This window comes from Neophocaena asiaeorientalis, unplaced genomic scaffold (assembly GCF_003031525.2).
Source record: "Neophocaena asiaeorientalis asiaeorientalis breed wild unplaced genomic scaffold, Neophocaena_asiaeorientalis_V1.1 scaffold364, whole genome shotgun sequence".
NCBI classification, from domain to species: domain Eukaryota; kingdom Metazoa; phylum Chordata; class Mammalia; order Artiodactyla; family Phocoenidae; genus Neophocaena; species Neophocaena asiaeorientalis.
In genome coordinates, this window is record NW_020172457.1 from 5,087,989 (window position 1) to 5,108,010 (window position 20,022).

General features: G+C 38.5%; 1 protein-coding gene across 1 annotated transcript in view; it reads left to right on the forward strand.

Annotated features, from left to right (window-relative positions):
* LOC112394970 (coatomer subunit gamma-2) overlaps positions 1-20,022 on the forward strand; it is a gene marked incomplete at its 3' end in the record, with an annotated part of 65,314 nt that overhangs the window by 11,405 nt on the left and 33,887 nt on the right. Inside the window, exons 5-6 of the mRNA XM_024737979.1 lie at positions 3,078-3,157; positions 19,430-19,505. Coding sequence (XP_024593747.1) covers positions 3,078-3,157; positions 19,430-19,505 — 156 coding nt within the window. The remainder of the gene's footprint in view (positions 1-3,077; positions 3,158-19,429; positions 19,506-20,022) is intronic.

The window sequence follows — 20,022 nt, forward strand, 5'->3', positions numbered from 1 at the left end:
TTTTTTTTTTTTTTTTTTTTTTTTTTTCCGGTATGCGGGCCTCTCACTGTTGTGGCCTCTCCCGTTGTGGAGCACAGGCTCCGGACGCGCAGGCTCAGCAACCATGGCTCACGGGCCCAGCTGCTCCGTGGCATGTGGGATCCTCCTGGACCAGGGCATGAACCTATGTCCCCTGCAGCGGCAGGTGGACTCTCAACCACTGTGCCACCAGGGAAGTCCTGTATGCTTTTTATTTATCTTACCTTTTTGTTTTCTTGCACTATTGTATAGTGTGAATAGAAGTGATGGTAGAGGACATCCTTGCTTTGTTCCTGATCTTAGAGGAAGGGTATTTAATCTTTCACCATTAAATGTGATGCTGGCTCCAAGTTTTTCATAAGTGACCTTTATCAGGTTGAGGAATTTCCTTTCTGTTCCTAGTTTGCTGGGAGACTTTTTTTTTTTTCCATAAATGGGTATTGAATTTGGTCAAATGTCTTTTCTATATCCATTGAATTATTGTGGTTTTCCTTTTTTAGTATATTAATATGGTGAGATGCATTTATTTTCCTGGAAAATTTAAAATCTTTGTTTTCTGTTTGTTAAAATTTGTTTTGGATTTTGAGTCTGGTCATGAAATATATTTATGTATAGTTTTTTCTTTGGTATTGTATTTGGGTATTGTTGGCTTCGTAAAATGAATTGAGAAGTGGTTCTTCCTCTTCTGCTCTCTGGAAGAGTTTTTCTACAATCATCATTAATTTTTCCTAAAATGTTTGATGGAGTTCACTATTGAAACTATCTTCATTGTAGGAAGGTTTTTGATAATTAACTACTTTAAAAGGAAATAGATATGCTGCTATTCAGACTATTTGTCTTTTTTTTTTTTTTTTTTTTTTTTTTGGTATCTCAACCACTGCGCCACCAGGGAAGCCCTATCTTGCTGTTTTAATTTGCCTTTCCCTGATGACATATAATGAGGAGCATCTTCTCATATACTTATTTGCCTTCTGTTTTTCTTCTTAAGTGAGGTGTCTGTTAAGGTCTTTGGCCCATTTTAAAATTAGGTTGTTTTTCTTATTTTTGACTTTTAAGAGGTTTTTCTGTTTTTTGGGGTTTTTTTTGGAGTGTCTTTTGGATAACAGTCCTTTCTCAGTTATGTATTCTGTAAATATTTTTCCCAGTCTGTGTTATCTTCTCATCCTCTTGACATTGTCTTTTGCAGAGCAGAAGTTTTTAATTGTAATAAAGGCTGACTTATCAATTATTTCTTTCATGGATGATGCCTTTGGTGTTGTATCTAAAAAGTCATCACCATACTCAACATCATCTAGGTTTTCTTCTAGGAATTTTATAGTTTTGCATTTTACAGTTAGGTCTGTGGTCGATTTTGAGTTAATTTTTGTGAAGAGTGTAAGGTCTGTGTCTAGATTCATCTTTTTGGCATGTGGATATCCAGTTGTTCTGGCACCATTTGTTGAGGAGACTATCTTTACTCCATTGTATTGCCTTTGCTCCTTTGTCAAAGATCAGTTTACTATATTTATGTGGGTATATTTCTGGGTTGTCTTTTCTGTTCCATTGATAAATTTGTCCATTCTTACGCCAATACCATTCTGTCTTGTTAGTGTTTACTGCTTTCTTTTTGTTTTTACTCTTCATTCCTTACTGTATTTCTGAGTTATTATCTAGAATAATTTTCCCTGTGCCTGAAGAATATACCTTCTAGAATCCATCTTTTGTAGACTTTAGATACTTTATCCTATGCAAGACCCTGGGCTTATACTTCTGTGGCTATGAGTTGTGTGTTTTTCCATTTTTGGCACCTGTGAATTTCCCTTCATTTTCCCTTGGCTATGTATTAAAATTTTTTTGTTCCTGTTTTATTCAGCATTTCTGTGTATTTGTTTAGGCAGTATAGTTGTTAAAAACACATCTTTGTCAACACTACATTGTCACTCTTTAATTTTAGCCAATTTGGTGGGTGTGAGGTGGTATATGAAATGTGGTTTTAATTTGTATTTCCCCAGTGACTAACAGTGTTGAGCCTCCATCTTTTGTGCTTTAGCTAAATTTTTTTGGATTTCCAGTTTTATTCTGCTTCATGGTAGATTTTTGCTTGGGGGGGGGAGTGTAAATTTTCTTCTGCTCTGAAGTTTTGATTGTCATTTTTTTTGCTTTCTTCTCATAGTAGCTTCATATGGATGTGATATGCCTCATTATCTGCCCCCATGCTGCCTTTCTCATTCTGGGGTGATTTTTTTCTGTGTTTAATCACCATGAGAATCCTCACTTTGTTCTGCCTGTTCCTTAATGGGCTCAGTAGTCTCCAACAGATCCTTTGTACAGCTTGGACTCCGGAGCTGGGTCTGATGTATTTGAGTTTCACTACTTATAAAAAATTTGAAGTTACTTGGTAGAGAATGAGGCTAGACAGGCTAGAGGAACCAAGGCTTTGAGCATTGAGTATGAGTGTTTATGAATAAAATCAGAGATCCAGGTGAGGAGAAAGGGTGGGCGAAAGTTTATTTAACACTTCTTTTGGATCCAGGTATCCATCTAGAAATCTTGATAATAGAAAATAGTAGTTGTACAACCACAAATACCTTAAGAAAAAATATGCTGAACTGAGGAAAACACAGAGTCTGCATGTCTCTCTGTATATATTTTTAAAGAATTTAAAAAATACATTTTCTAGGACAAGCCTTTAGCACTTTGAAAAACCTGTCTTTGGACTCACATTGTCACAGTCACAGTTTGGGTCCTTCTGTATAAAGATCCATGTAATTAACTGAATTTTTGAATTTTCATCTAGGTGTCTTCTACTGTTAGTGCATCAATTACTTGTGTTTAGGAAATACTAGAATTTTGAATATTTTCTCATCCAGGCCTTTTTTTTTTTTTCTGCGGCACACGGGCCTCTCACTGTTGTGGCCTCTCCCGTTGCAAGTCTTATCCACTGCGCCACCAGGGAAGTCCCCCGAGAATCTTTTTAAGAATAGCTTTCTAAATATATTTACTTGGGGTCCTCACTTCAAACAGTTTAAAAAACCATTTCCTTATGAATAACCTTTTGCCTTTTATAAATAATTTTTCAGCAAACATTGAGAAGAATGTGCTATCTTACTATCAAAGAAATGGCTACCATCTCTGAGGATGTCATAATTGTGACAAGCAGGTATGTGAATAGTTAAAACCTACGATGTGATACTTACATATTTAGTGGAGTATTTGTTGTTCTCTTTCTGTTAATTTTACTTTTTGACTGTAAGAAAGCCAGTAGGAATTGAAAAGAACATAATGTCTTAAAGCATTCTTTTCTAAAATGTGGTTGTCATGTGAAAACCATCTCTGTTTAATAAAGCAGAGAAAGAAGTCACAAAGGATAATACTAATAGATTTGATTACATTTTAAAATGTCATAAAAATATATAAACAAAACTAAAAAGTAAATGATACATTGAAATAAAATATTTATTTATTAAAAAAATGTTATTTTATATTAGAGTATAGTTGATTTATGAAAAAAATATAACAAGTACATCAAAAGGCTAACATCTATAATGTATAAAGAACTCTTATACTTCAAAAAAACTCCAAATGATACTTCATAAAATAATCAATATAAAGGATCTAAATATCTTTAGTCATTCTCACTAGTAACCAAAAAATGTAATTAAAAATTCAAGAATGAGTTACAATATTTTTTTGTTTTGTTTTTTGTGCTTTTTAAATTCAATTTATTTAAACTAAAAAAAAAACAAACCCCAAAACAGCTCCCCCATTTCTCCCACTCCCCCAGTCCCTGCCTCTGGGAAACCACTAATCTGATCTCTGTATCTATGAGCCTGGTTTTATGTATTTATTTAGATTCCACATATAAAAGAGATCATATGGTATTTGTCTCTCTCCGACTTATTTCACTTAGCATAATGCTCTCAAGGTCCGTACATGTTGTCACAAATGTCAAGATTTCATTGTTTTTTAATGGCCGAATAATATTCCAATGCATATATGTACCCCAATTTCTTTATCCATTCATCTGTTGATGGACACTTAGGTTGTTTCCATATCTTGGCTAATGTAAGTAATGCTGCAGTGAACATGGGAGTGCATATATCTTTTTGAATTAATGTTTTCTTCAGATAAATACCCAGAAATGGAATTGCTGGATCACATGGTAGTTCTACTTCAATATTTTGAGGAACCTCCATACTGTTTTCCATAGTGGCTGTACCAATTTACATTCCCACCAACAGTGCAGAGAGTTCCCTTTTCTTCATGTCCTAAACAACACTTGCTGCTTCTATCTTTTTGATAGTAGCCATTCTAACAGGTGTGAGGTGATAGCTCATTGTGATTTTGATTTACATTTTCCTGATGATTAATGATGTAGAGCATCTTCTCATGTACTTGTTGGCCATCTGTATGTCTTCTTTGGAAAAATGTCTGTTCACATCTGCCCATTTTCAATCAGATTGTTTGTTTTTTTTTTGCTATTGAGTTTATGAGTTCTTTATAAATTTTGAAAAATTATAATATTTTGCCAGTCAAATTGGCAAAAAAGAAAAAAGGCAGTCAATACTTGTAAGGGATATTGATATTCTTGTATACAGGAGGTAGAATAATAAATTGATTCAGTTTTTTTAGAAAGCAGCGTGGCAGCATTTGTTGAATGTTTGAAAGGGTTTATCCCTTTGATCCAGTAATTCCACATCTATGGAATTATCCGCAGAAAACAATCAGAGATAGCACAGAAATATTTATATACAATGATGCTTATTGCAACACTGTTTACACTAGCAAAAAGGAAAAAACAACTTGAATGTCTGACATTGTTAAAAATGATCTAATTAATCATGTTTTAGTCATATTATGAAATATTTTAATTTTTTGAATATATTTTTGAGACATCTTTAATGATGTGGAAAAGTCTTCTTTTAAAGTGCTAAATGAAAGTTGGATTCAAGTCTGTGTATTCCCTGTAGTCTCTTTTAAAAATATTCTAAGTATGTATATAAAAATATATGATTGGATATACACTGATATATTACCAGTAAGTTATCTCTGGGTGTTTGGAATTGTGGCTATTTATTTTCTTTAAACTTTTGATAATTTCCAAATGTCCTAGAATGAGTATGTATAATTCAGAGTCCTAAGATATATAACAAATGTTATTTAGAAACTAGTTATTAACAGTTATTAATATATAGTTGTAGTTAATAGTTACTAATTATAAGTCATTCAAGTGAATCTGGTATTTGTACAAGAAAATAAGTTTTGGAGGAGGGTACTTACGTTTAACCAGCAGTTGTGTTGAATGTAGTTTCATAATATTAGTAAAGCTTTCAGCTGAAAATAACACAAAGCCAGAATTAAATAGTAACAAACAAAATAAGCAGAGTAGCTGGTGTTGGTTCAGTAGTTCAATAGTGTCAGGGCTGGTGTCTCTTAAATTCTTTGGGACATCCTCACATTATTGCAAAATAAGATGCCTGAATTACTGGCAGTGCACCATTCAGGGTGGGAGGGGTACCGAGAAGGGGGCCAGAGAGAGCCAGTGCTGTCTGCCCCTTTTATCAGGTATGCAAAAGCTTTTCCCACGGCAATTTTTAGATTTTATTTGGCACAACTGCGTTATGACTAACGTTAGGAGGTCAGGAAAGTGAGTATATAGCTTTTATAGCCCAAGGGGCAGGCTTGGGAGAAGGGAGGGGATTAAAAATGGGTATTGGATTAGTCAGCTAACAGTGTGTGGCACAAATACAAAACAAAAAAATCTTCACTTAGATTGCTAGATTCACTAAATATTGGAAAAATTAAAAATAGATTAATCAACTGTTGATTGAGGGTGTTTCGTTCCTTTGTTTAGCTGTTAATACTTCCATCTGAGTCCTGTTAGGCCGCTTTGAATCATGGTTTGCTTCTCCTTCGTTTTAAGTAATTAGTAGATGTAGTAGGCAGAATAATGCCCCCTCCACCCCCAAGATATCCCTGTCCTAATTCCTAGAACCTGTGAATATGTTACATTACATGGCAAAGGGGAATTAAAGTTGCTAATCAGCAGATAGGAGAGTATCCTGGATTATCCAGGTGGGCCCAATATAAGGATAAGGGTCCTTAAAAGTAGAAGAGGGAGGCAGAAGAAAAGGGTCAGTAAAGAGATGCGATGATGGAAGCCGGTTCAGAGGGATGCACTGTTGTTGCTGGATTTGGAGATGGTGGAAGGGAGCCATAAGCCAAGGAATATGGGTGATGTCTGGAAGCTGGAAAAGGCAAGGAAATGGATTTACTCCTACAGCCTCCAGAAAGGAATGCCTTGCTGCTGACACCTTGATTTTAGCCCAGTGAGACCTGTGTTGGACCTCACCTTACAGAACTGTAAGGTAAATAAATGAATGTTGTCTTAAGCCTCTAAGTCTGTGGTAATTTGTTACAGCAGCAATAGAAAACTAACAGATTTTTGCAGTATTTAAGTGTATCAAATCAATACATTGTATACCGTACAGTTACACAATGTTATATGTCACTTATATCTCAAAACTAGAAAAAAATCCTAATAGAGACTTTGGTACCTGGAAGTGGGGTGCTGCTGTAACAAATACCTAAAAATGTGGAAGTGGCTTTTTAATTGGGCAGTGAGCAGGTGCTGGAAGAGTTTTGGGGAACATGATAGAAAAAGCCTACACTGCCTTGAACAAACTGGTAGAAATATGGGCGTTAATGACTCTGCTAGACTTGGAAGTGAGGAGCAGGATAGAGAAAACATTTATCATACAGCATTGTGAACAGACTTCATAGAAATATGGACGTTAAAGGTGTTGCTGGTGAGGGCTCAGAAGAAAATGAGGAATGTATTAGAAACTGGAGGGAAGGGGATCCTTGTTATATTGTGGCAGAAAGCTTAGTGGCATTGTATCCTGCAGTTAGGTGGAAAGCAGGGCTTGTAAGCAATGAATTTGGATATTTAACTGAGATTTCCAAGCAGAATGTTGAGGTGTGGCTTGGTTTCTTTTTGCCACTTGTAGTAAAATTTGAGAGTAGGGTAATAAATTGAGGAGAGACCTGTTAAACATGAACCAGGAGATCTTGATAAATACCAAATCATTATGTTGTACACCTGAAACTAATATAATGTTTTATGTCAATTACATCTCAAAAACAAAAATAAACCAGGAGTTGTTGATTTTGGAAATTGTCAGCCTACCAAAGTGGCAAAGGATGCTAAAATCAAGAGATGTGTGTTGGGAAAGCCTTCTCTAGAGAAAAAAATCAGAGTTACTCTACAGCCTTTTCCTGAAACCTCAGAAAGATTTAAAGGTCAGTGCATTCACTCACACAAAACACTGAGAGATGAAGGGTGTGACTCATAGATTCCCTCAGCATCTAAGCAGAAGCCAAAAATAGAGATGGGATTATCTAGGCAAGATCTGTGGAGGAGCCTCTTGTCTAGTGGAGTCTCTGTACGTATATGGTAGTCCCACAAGGCTCTTGAGAATCTTATACCAGCAGAAACACTGCCAGCTTGGACTGAAAGGAACAGAGAGGTGAAGTGAAAGAAGGCTATCAGAGCCCCAAAATTCTACAGGCAGGAGACAGGCTGATAAGACTCCTCAGCTTTAAACACAAGCTGCCCTTTATAAAAAGGAAGGATGGCTCAGAGGGCGGAGGCCCATAATGTAGAGCTGAGAACCATAGTGAATTCTGCCACGACTTGAAACCTCTTGCAGTTTGCCTGGCTGGATTTCAGAATTGCTTGGGAACAGTAACTCTTTTTTTATCCTTCCATTTTTTCTTTTTGAACTGGAACGTCTGTATGTGTTATCCTATGGCAGTCCCATCTTTGTTTTTCAGAGCAGGGAACTTGTTTTTTAGTTTCACATGTCCATGCATGGAGAGGAATTTTGCCTCAGGATAAATTATACCCAATCTCACCCATCCCTGATTTAGATGATTTTTGATGATAAGATTGGGACTTTTGAGTTGGGTGAGATTTTGGAGTTTTTTTGTGTTTTTTTTTTTTTGACTGCACCGCATGGCACGTGGGATCTTAGCTCCCCAACCAGGGATTGAACCTGTGTCCCCTGCATTGGAAGATGGAGTCTTAACCACTGGACTGCCAGGGAAGTCCTGAGATTTTGGACTTTGAGTTGATGCTATAATGTGTTGATTTGGGGGGGATCTTGGGATAGGGTGAATATTATTTTGCGTATGAGATGGATGCAGCCCTGCTGACACGATGATTTTAGCCCAGTGAGACCTAAGTTGGAATTCTAGCCCATAGAACTAACTGTAAGATAATAAATACATTTTTGTTGTTTTAAGCCACTAATTGTGGTCATTTGTTTTAGCAGGAATAGAAAACTAATATATTAGATGACCATTCTACATGCATAGACAATTGTGTTAGCTTGGTAAGAAATCATGGATATTGAGAAAACCTAAAGGCAGACACTTCACAAAAGAGTATATACAGATAGCCAATAAGCACATGGAAGTGTTCTCAATATTATTAGTCATCAAGGAAATAAAGATTGAAACCTCAGGGAGATACCTTTTCATACTCACTAAAATGGTTAAAATAGAAAAGCCTGACAGTACCCAAATCAACAAGCCTGCTCCAATACCAAGTATGGAACTTGGTGTATGGAACAGTTGAAGCTCTCCTACATTGTAGGTGGGAATGTAGAATGAATGATACAACCACCACAGAAAACGTTTGTCAGTTTCTTATAAAGTTAAATATATACCTACCCTGTGGCCAGTAATTCCACTGCTAAGTATTTACCCAAGAAAATGAAAATCTTTGGCCACAGAAAAGCCTGTATAAGAATTTCATAGCAGCTTTGTGGTAGCCCTAAACCAGAAACAACCCCAAAGTTCATCAGCAGGAAAATGGTTAAACCAACCATGTTATATTAATACAGTGGATCACTACTCAGCAATAAAAAGGAACAAATTGCTGTTTCAAGCAACAACACAGATACATTCCTAAAATAATATGCTGGAGCAAAAGAAAACAGACACAAAAGAATACATGCTGGATGATTCTATCTATATAAACTCTAAGACCAGTCGAAACTCAGTTGTGACAGAAACCGGAAGTCTGGTAGGTTGGAGGAGACTGACTGGAAGTGGTCATGAGGGAACTTTCTGAGGTGATGGAAGTGTTCAGTATTTTATTTTGGGTAAAGGTTATATGAGTGATCACAATTGCCATCTAACTGAACACTTAAGCTGGCATTTTTATTGTATATAAATTACAACTCAGTTAAAAAAAGAAAAACATGAAGAGATTTAGTTAGTGGCTTAAGGATGGTCAAGTATATTGACAATCTGGTTATACTGTTCTACCCCTGTCTGATGAGACTCACCAGTGAAAAGCTGCATCTGAAGATTGCTTAGAATTCTGGAAATGAGTCCTGAGGAATGACCCATCACTCACATGGGGAGTAGCGTGGGGGAATGGGTTTCAGTATGTGATTAGTTACATCCCTAGTCTCAGAAAATCAAAAGAACGTTCATAGGCCATGGTTTAGGAAGAAATAAAGGGGCTGTAGAAACGGCTGTCTGGCAGGCAGTTTTGATATCAATTGTGGGAATAATGTGAGGATTTGGGCAGGGGGAGGATAATACTTAGCTTCCTGAGGGAACTAAGAAGCTAAGACCATCCATAGACTTGGTAAGAAACATGCAAGCCCGAAACAACTTTTCTATTTGAATGGTGCTGCTGTCCCTGACGTTATGTCTGCCAGGACTTGGTGTAGAGCAAGAGAGGAAATGAGATACTATTCTAATCTGACTTAGCCACCACTGTAGTGAAACTTCTCTCTCAAAGGTTTCCAGTAATCTCTTAATTGCAAGATCCCAAAGCTGATTTTTCAGTCTGTATTTTAATTGACCTCTCTCTTAGTTTTAATATGGTTAAACGCTCCCTGAAGTTCTACCGTCTTTGGCTTTCACAACCATAGTCCTGAATTTCCTCCCATCTCTGATTATTCCATTTTATTCTTCCACAGAAGTGGCTGTTTTATTCTGCCTGTCACCCTAAATATGGGCATTCCCTGGGGTTCACATCAATGCTTTTGCCATTTCCCAAAGTCATCATGCTATTTGATACTCTGTATCACTGTACATGTTTCTCCCTGTGCCTGCATTTATCCTATTTCCTTTTCCACAAAGCTCAAACATCATTTTACGTATTGACTTTCCTGTTCTTGACAGGTTAGTCATTGTCTCTTCTGCTGTTCTTATAACACTTTGTTTTAACCTCTATTCTAGTGTTTAGTACATTGTGCTGTGATGATTTGTTTACATGTTTTTCTACCCTCTGTACTGTTAGTTCCTTGAGAGCAAAAATTATATCATATATGACTTTGTAACATTCTTAGAAAAGTGCCTTGCATGTATTAGACCCACAGTAAAAGTTTGTTTCATGAATTAAGCACAGGATAATCCATTTTCTCACTTCAGTTAAGGGGGCTGAAATCATAAGGATTATTTGTCTTTCTCAAGACAGCAGTCACACATATGAAGAAGTGGAGAAATATGGGTGTATTAGTTGGGTTTCTCCAGACAACAGAACTAATAGGCTATATATAGATATATAGAAAGAGATTTGTTATGAAGGATTGGCTCACGCAGTTATGGAGGCTAAGCCTCATAATCTGCTCTGTGTAAACTGGAGGCCCAGCAAAGCCAGTGGTATAGTTCCAGACCAGACCTGAAGGCCTGGGAACCAGGAGTCCTAATTTCCCAGGGCAGGAGAAGATGGATGTCCCAGCCCAAGCAGAGAGCAAATACTCCCTTCCTCTGCCTTTTTATTCTATTCAGGCTCCTAACTGATTGCGTGATGCCCATTCCTATTGGTGAGGGTGATCTTCTTTATTCAGCTTATTGATTCAAATGCCAGTCTTCTGGAAGCGCACTCATAGACACACCCAGAAATAATGTTTGACCAGTTATCTGGGCATCCCTTAACTCGGTGAAGTTGACACAGAAAATTAACCATCACTGTGGGTTTAATGGGAGTTGAGAAACCTTTCTGTGTCCTGCCTCTTTCCTGCCTCTTTCCTGCCCAGTCGACAAGCAGACTGCCCTGATTTATTTGGATTCATACTTAATTCTCTTTTAAAATGAAATTGTGGAAAAATTTTGAGAGAAAATCATGAAAATGATGCCAAGTCATAAAACTCCTTTCTCCAAAGCCTAATGAAATGAACACCAGTGAGTAAAAGGGAAAGTCAGGGGACTTTAGATTCTAGCCAAGATGGAGTAAGGGGCAGGCCATGTCTCCCAATGATCACAACAAAAACCTGTGGACAAAAGTACAGAAAGTGACTACCCGAGGCCTTTGAAAACGGAATAATAACAGTGAATTTGAGGAGAGAAAACAGTAATTAATGAATAACCAGTGTGGTAACAGTGAGTTTCATGTTTATTTTTCCTCTTTATACCCCACGTTTGACCCAAGAGCAGGCTAATGGGAGAACTGTACAGTGGGAGGAGTCAACAAAGGCAGAAGCCCATCTCTCTAGCCTGAGCACAAGTCAAAGAAAAGACCCCTGTAAGCTGGAGAGCATGGGGGAGAATCCTTGTTTGTTAATTGTTTTTTTTGTTTACTTTCTGGTCCTGCCTTGAGGCCAGCCCTAGTTGTGGAACACACTACTATGACGTGACAGCAGTATTTCAGACACGTGAAACCCTGAGATAAGACCTGTCTCTGAGAAAATGGGCCCCTGGCGTGTGAAGAGTGGGGGGAAATCCACATTACAGTTGACCCTTGCAACAGGAGTTTTGAGCTGTGCAGGTCCACTTACACATGGATCCTGAGGAACCACGTATAGGGAGAGCTGAATATAAGTTATATTCAGATTTTCGACTGTGTGGAGGGTTGGCACCCCTAACCCCTGCATTGTTCACGGGTCAACTGTATTCTTTTTTTCCTTCCTTCTTTTATCTCTTTTTCTTGAGGGCTCGCTTCCAAAGAATTGTGCAGTAGCATAGGGAGCTAAAACTCTGAGAGAATCTCATATTTCTAGTGAGAAGAACTGGGAAAAGGAGTCCTTGAGAGCCAGAGAGTGTGGGAGAAATGACATGCACAGAAGGCCACACAGAACTTGCGATCTGAAACTGCCTTGAGTGCTTGGTAAAACGAAAGTCAGCATTCCTCAGAGGCTTTTAACAGGACTCAGAGTCTCATGACATAGTATTCAGAATCTCCAGATACAATCCAAAATGAGTCAACCAGGAAAGTCTGACCAGTTCTCAAGGGAAAAGATAATCAATAGATGCCAACCTGGTTATTATCTAGATGTTGGGATTGTTAAAGACTTGAAAGCAGCTGATACAACCGTGCTCCATAAAGGTGAACACTCTTGAAATGAATAGAAGAGTAGAAATTCTCAGCAGAGAACTATATATATAGAAAAGAACCAACTGAAAATTTTAGAAATTACAAAGTACAACATGCAAAATAAAAAATTCATTGGCTGGGCTCAATAGTAGGATAGAGATGTCAGAGGAAAGCGTCAGTGAACTTGAAAGTAATTCAGTAGAAATAATTCCAATTAAGAATAAAGAGAAAAAAGATGGAAAACAAAAATACACAGCCCCACTGACCCATGGGACTGTATCAAAGGGTCTTACGTTCATGTCATTGGAGTCCCTGAAGAAGAGGAGAGAGGGATTGGTGCAGAAAATTTTTGAAGAAATTATAGCTGAAAACTTCCAAATTTGGGGAAAGACATAACTTTACAGATTCAAGAAGCTCAGTGAAGCATATGCAAGATAAACTCAAAGGAATCCACACCCAGATCATAAGGAAACTGCTGAAAACCAAAGATAAAGTATAACCCTTGAAAGCAGTTTGAGAAAAATAACTCATTACATATAAGGAAACTCCAGTTTAAAATACTGTGGGAGGACTTCCCTGGTGGCGCAGTGGATAAGACTCCACGCTCCCAATGCAGGGGGCCTGGGTTTGATCCCTGGTCGGGGAACTAGCTCCCACACGCATGCTGCAGCTTAGAGTTTGCATGCCACAACTAAGGAGCCTGTGTGCTGCAACTAAAGAGCTGGCTAGCTGCAACTAAGGAGCCCACCTGCTGCAACTAAGGAGCCCACGTGCTGCAACTAAGGAGCCTGCGAGCCTCAACTGAAGGAGCCCTGGAGCCGCAACGAAGGAGCCCACATGCTGCAACTAAGGAATCCACCTGCCACAACTAAGACCTGGTGCAACCAAATAAATAAATAAATATTTTGAAAAAATACTGTGGATTTCTCATCAGAAAACACATTTCGGAAGATGGTGGAACACCGTCGTTTAAGTGCTGAAGCAAAAGGAAATGACAACCCAGTATTCTGTATCCACAAAAAATATCTTTCAGGAGTGAAAGTGAAATAAAGACTTCCTCAGATGAAGGTAAATCAAGAGTATTTGTCACCAGCAGACCTACTCTGAAGGAAATATTAAATGAAGTGTTTTAGGCTGAAGGGAAATGATACTACATCTTTGTAGTACTGAAAGAAAACAAAAAGCACAATTGTTAGCCCAGAATTCTGTGTCCAGCAAAAATAGCTTTCAAAAACAGTTGGCATAAAAGCAATTTCAGACATGAAAAAGCTTAAAGATTTAATCTGTAGCCTTTTTTTTTCTTCTAAGGTCTATGGACCTAAATATAAAACCTAAAGCTACAAAACCTCTGAAAGAAAACATATGGAAAAATCCTTGTGACCTTGAATTAAGCAAAGATTTTTGAGATACAACGTCAAAAGCTTGATCCATAAAGAAAACAAAAAGACAAACCACAGAGTGGAAGAAAATACTTATAAATTATATATAATAAAGGACTAGTATCTAGGGCATATAAAGAGCTTTCAAAATTTAATAATGAGAAAACAATACAATAAAACATGTAAAATCTGAATAGACACCACTAAAGAAGACATATACATGGCAAATAAAGCAAATGAAAAGATGTTCAACCTTCTTAGTCATTAGGGAAATTCAGTTTAAAACCACAATGAGATACCACTATACATCTTTCAATCGACTAAAAATTAAATAGACTGACTTTAGCAAATATTACTAAGGATGAGGAGGAATTGGATCTCCGGTAGGAATGTAAAGTGGTGAAATCATGTTAGAAAACATTTTTGCAGTTTCTTAAAAAGTTAAACATGAACCTACCATAAGATCCAGTTCGTTCACTTCTAGATATTAACCCAGGTGAAATGAAGCAAAAGTTAAATGGAGGCTTTTGGGGTATAGAGATTTGGAAAGAGCATTATGTCCAATGTTTCCATGAAAAGGGGGCTGAACAAATAGCAAGTTCAGTAATTTATCTGAATCCTTTAGAGTGCTGACACATATCTCAGAGTAACCAACTGGCTCAAAACCTAAAGAGAGATCAGAGCTTACAGCTTACCAGAGCTTGGACTGGGTTTGGTTTCTTGTTGCTCTTGTAACGCTCAGTGCTCCCCAAGCTTGGCTTCAAATTCCTCTAGTAATACCCTATGTTTAGGTTGAGGGCTGGTGAGACAGAGTTTTTTTTTTTTTTCAATGATTGCCCTCAGCTTTTGGTATTTTCTTCCCCCAGCCCCTCAGAGAGGGTTGTTCTCTTGCAGGTTACTTACTTATCCCTCAGTGCAGTGGGCTGGTAGGGGTGGGAGGCTGTTCTTTGTTCTAATTAAGGCTGTCTTAGGCAGGCACCCTGTTCCTGGATCTTAGGGTTGTGGCCTTCACTTCTGCGCCCCCCCCAAAAAAAAAAGAATAGCCAGGAAATAACTGAAAAAGGGAAAACCGTGAGGAAGGACTAGCTCTACCAGTCAGTGAAATACTAAGGCCTGTACAGTTACAACAGTGTGGTACTGACACGTGAATAGACAAAGAGACCAGTGGAGTAAAATTGTGTGATGACTGTGTAAAGTGTCAGCTCGGCCGTGCTGATCTACATTTTTCAGAATTCTCTGATACAAATGGAAAGTACAGAATTAGACCCAAGGACACATGCAAAAAACTTAGTATATGACAAAGGTGGCATCTCTAATCACTGGGGTAAGCATGTACTTTTTTTTTTTTTTTTTTTTTGCGGTATGCGGACCTCTCACCGCTGCGGCCCTTCCCGCCGCGGAGCACAGGCTCCGGACACACAGGCCCGGCGGCCGCGGCCCACGGGCCCAGCCGCTCCGCGGCATGTGGGACCCTCCCGGACCAGGGCACGAACCCGCGTCTCCCGCATCGGCAGGTGGACTCCCAACCACTGTGCCACCAGGGAAGCCCCAGTGTGTACTTTTTAATACATGTTTCTGGGACAACTGAGCAGCCACTTAGAAAAAGATAAAATTAGATATGTGTTTCACATCATATACATGAGTAAACTCTAAAAAGATGAGTATAAATTTTAAAAAATGAAACCATGCAAGTACTAGAAGAAAACATGAGTATATTCTTCTTTAACCTTGGTGTAGGGAAAAGTTTCGTAATTATGACTAAAATCCAAAGGCAATAGAAAGGATTGATAAATTTGACTACATAATTTTTTTAAATTGCATGACCCAAACACCATAAAATATAGATAGAATAAACCAGGGGTTTGCAGTAGGGCCAAGTTGTGGTATAAACAGTTATTCTTAATTTATTGTCATGGTATCCTACATGACATTGCCATTCATTTTATGGCAAAAGCGGAGTGATGGTGGGCTCGTGACTGGGCGGGAGATGAGTAGTTTTATTATATTGTGCTTCACCTAGGAGCAGACAGCCTGATGCTATGATAAGATGGCCTATTGAATGCTCAGCTGAGGTAGTAGGTTGGAGGAAGGACTCTGTGAGGTTGGGGAATTCTCCTCCAAGATGCCATATATCCATTGAATTGATTGCCAGTGTATGGTACTGTCACCAAGAAATAGAATAGGCAGGTCCAGAAATCAAGAGGTGGAAGTAGGACTGGCTCCTCTAACCCTCACTCCCAGTGACTCACTTGTAGAATTTATGCTTCCCATTCTCACCGCGAATGTGGATTAGAGGTCCCGGTTCCCAGGGGACAATGTTTTCAAGGGGTGAAAAGGGGGAAGCATTTAACCCATTGACTCCTGGTTCCCGTGGGTTGTGGATTGTCTCCAGCACAGAAACATCCCACACTTCTGGATTCTACATGTCTGAGTAACAGGTTGGCAACCTAAGGCATCCCACACTGCAGAGTCAGAGCAACCGTGGGGCAGGAAGTGAGCCAGTTTGCACACTTGAAATGATGACTCCTATTGGGTCACTTTGTGTTCTTCATGCTAGTAGACTAGCAGGTAATGAAAGGAGCTGCTATACTTGTAGAGGTAACTGACCTTGATCCCTATCAGGATCTAGGGTTGTTTCTATATAAAGGTGACAGGACTGTATCTAGAATTCAAGGTATTCACTTGAGTATATTTTTGTGCGTTCACGCATGGGAAAATGTTGACTAGGGACTAGGGAACAACCAATGGTCCAACCAGGGTAAATCCAACAAAGGCTCAGATCCCTTGGGATAAAGGTTTGAGTCACCTACCAGACACATCACCAAGATGAGATGAAGTGCTGGCCAAGAGTGAGGGAAATAAAGAATGGGTGGTTATAGGAAGGAGATGATGATTATCAATTATGGCTTTGAAATGTGTTGTAGCAGTGTGGGTTGTACCATGTTCTACTCATCTTCCAGTCTCTTGTAGAAATAGTGGATGGTTACCAGCTTGAAGACTCAGTGATAGATTAGATTCAATGGAAGACATATTCAAATGTGAGGGGTGCAAAAGGTGGGCTGTATTGGGTGCCACTTTTGAGCAACCTCCCGTTTCCTCAGCCTCATCTTTTGTTCCAGCTGTGGCTGTGGTCAACATTGCCATGTAGGGTCCAGCTCACTAGCATCGATAGTGCCTCACTTCAAGCATGTCCTGTGCGTTTTGCTTCCTGCCCTGCAATTTCTTGCACACTCACTGAACTCACATGTGTGAGTTAACATGTGAATGTTAAGAGAATGGGGAGTTAACACTCCAGGGTGAAATCTCTACCAGGGGCTAAGAGCTAGTGGATAAATTCTTTCCTTTTCATCCCTTGAATGTGTGGTTTCTGAGATGTATTTCATTAAGCTCCTCAGAAGATTGGTCATTAAATAACCAGTTGCTTGTGGCAGTGACACACTAGAGAAAACTTCTTTGGGTTGACTTTCCCTCCTCCTTTGTTTACTTCCTTATCTTTTACTTCTCCCTCGAACACACTCCCAAATAAACTATCTGTATGTAAGCCTTTGCTGTCAGGGCAGCCCAAGCTAAACAGAAGTACAGAGCAGGGGTTGGCAAACTATGGCCCATGGCCAAAACTGTTGCCTCATTTTGTAAATAAAGTTTTACTGGAACGTAGCCATGCCTTTTTGTTTATGCATTACTATGGCTACTTCCATGCCATCAGCAAGCCAAGGAGAGAGGACTCAGGAACCAAACTGCCAAGCCTCAGTTTTTCAATCTAATTGGAAAAATGCAAATATTTGTAAAAAAGACTGGTTGATAAATTATTTATCCCCAAACAATGGAAATCTGCGCTACCATTAAAAACATATTTTAGATATACTATTTAGATATTTTAATATATATAAATATCTAAAATTTTAAAACATCTGCCTATAAGGAAAGATTTTCAAGTTATATTACTAAGTAAGATTGAAGGTACCAGAAGAGTGGTGATCCATTGGCATGGCATTTTAAAAAGTCTCTGTGGTTGCATATATTTTAAGAACTTTCTTAAGAAAACTTTAAGCAACTGTTCACAATGACTGTCTCCAGTTGAGTGGCACTACAGGCTAGGGTGGGTGAGGAGAGACTTAGACTTTATATTTTATACCTTTCTGAATACTTTGAAAATGGATTGTTATATGAGTGAAATACTCTACCTAATAATTGAAAAATGAACGAAATTGAAGGACTGTCAGTTATTCACAACTTTCTCCTCTTGGTGCCCTAATGGAGTGAGTTGGAGTTGGAGGCTGTTTTGGATTATGTGAGGGAAGTTGGGTGAGGGAAGAGGTGGATAGTCAGTTTGAGGGTAGTATAAATGCACAGAGGACAAGAGAATGAAGGGTAAAAGAGTGAACAATCTAAAGGTTAAAAACCTTTTAAAATTACGGCCATGAAATTTTGTAGCTCAGTCCACGCTCCTCTGCCTGTTTTTGCAGCTCCACAGAAAGGTCTGAAACCATTGACAATTATTTTAGAAAGCCATTCCTGTGAGAGCGAGACCTCATGAAGTAATCATTTTAGTCTGTTTCTTTTAAAGAGTTATTTTTAAGTCTGATGAGTTTTGGGGATTTTGGGGGATTTCAGCCTGAGGCTCTCTATATAATTGTCTGCTTTTTATGCCAGTAATCAGTATCTAAAATTATTTATATATTTAGTTTATGTGATTAATATCTCTTTTCCCACTGGAATGTAAGCTCCATGAAGGCAAAGACTTTGTTTTCCTTACTGCCGTATTCTTTTTTTTTTTTTTTACATCTTTATTGGAGTATAATTGCTTTACAATGTTGTGTTAGTTTCTGCTGTGTAACAAAGTGAATCAGCTATATGTATACATATATCCCAATATCTGCTTCCCTCCCACCCTCCCTATCCCACCCCTCTAGGTGGTCACAAAGCACCTAGCTGATTTCCCTGTGCTATGTGGCTCCTTCCCACTAGCTCTGTTTTACGTTTGGTAGTGTATATATGTCCGTGCTACTCTCTCACTTCGTCGCAGCTTACCCTTCCCCCACCCCATGTCCTCAAGTCCATTCTCTATGTCTGCATCTTTATTCCTGTCCTGCCACTAAGTTCATCAGTACCAATTTTTAAATTTTTTTTTAGATTCCATATATATGTGATACCATTACCGTATTTGTTTTTCTGATTTGCTTCATTCTGTATGACAGACTCTAGGTCCATCTACCTCACTACAAATAACTCAATTTCGTTTCTTTTCATGGCTGAGTAATATTCCGTTGTATATATGTGCCACACCTTCTTTGTCCATTCATCTGTCTGTGGACCCTTAGGTTGCTTCCATGTCCTGGCTATTGTAAATAGTGCTGCAGTGAACATTGTGGTACATGTCTCATTTTGAATTGTTGTTTTCTCAGGGCATATGCCCAGTAGTGGGATTCCTGGGTCATATGGTAGTTCTATTTTTAGTTTTTTAAGGAACCTTCATACTGTTCTCCATAGTGGCTGTATCAGTTTACATTCCCACCAACTCACTGCTGTATTCTTAAGATTTAAAATAGTCTTCTACCCAATAGTTTTTATATTTATCCAAGGAAGGCATGCAGTAAATACTTGTTTAATCGGTAGTTGTATTAAGATAATTATGGGGACAAGTGGAATTAGCAAGGGGTGGACTCCACAAAAGAGAAAACTTTAATCTTATGGTAACCAATTTGATTTTTCTCAGTCTGACTAAGGACATGACTGGAAAGGAAGATGTGTACCGAGGCCCAGCCATCAGGGCTCTCTGCAGAATCACTGATGTAAGTTCTTTGTTTTACTGAGGTGTCAAAGGGGACCTATGTTTATCTGCAGGTGGCCATGTAAATTTAGTAGGATTCCCTGTCTGACTTTGTGAATCATCAGCAGAAGAGGAACATGACCACCAGAAAGGCTTTTGTGGCTCCAGGTTTTTTTTTCTTTTAGATTGTTTTTTCCTTTTGTTTATTTAGATTATTCTATTTCTTGACTATTTGTCATAGGGCACATTGCTTGCAGGAGACAAAAACCCATTCGAATTTAGCTTTAAAAAAAAAAAAAATCTTTCTTACAAAATACAAATCTCTCAGAATTTGAGGTAAAGCTTACAACCAGAACAAGAAATAGGGCAGCTCTAAGGAACTCAGCAGCAAGATTCTCAGATATTTACTATTACGATCCATCATTTACCAGGCTCAAGCCCTCTCATTTAAGTATTTAAGAGAAAAAATCCGATTAGCCATCAGCCAGCCAGTGGCTTGTTATCTACCTGGGTCCAAATCAGGTGTTTAACCTTGACTT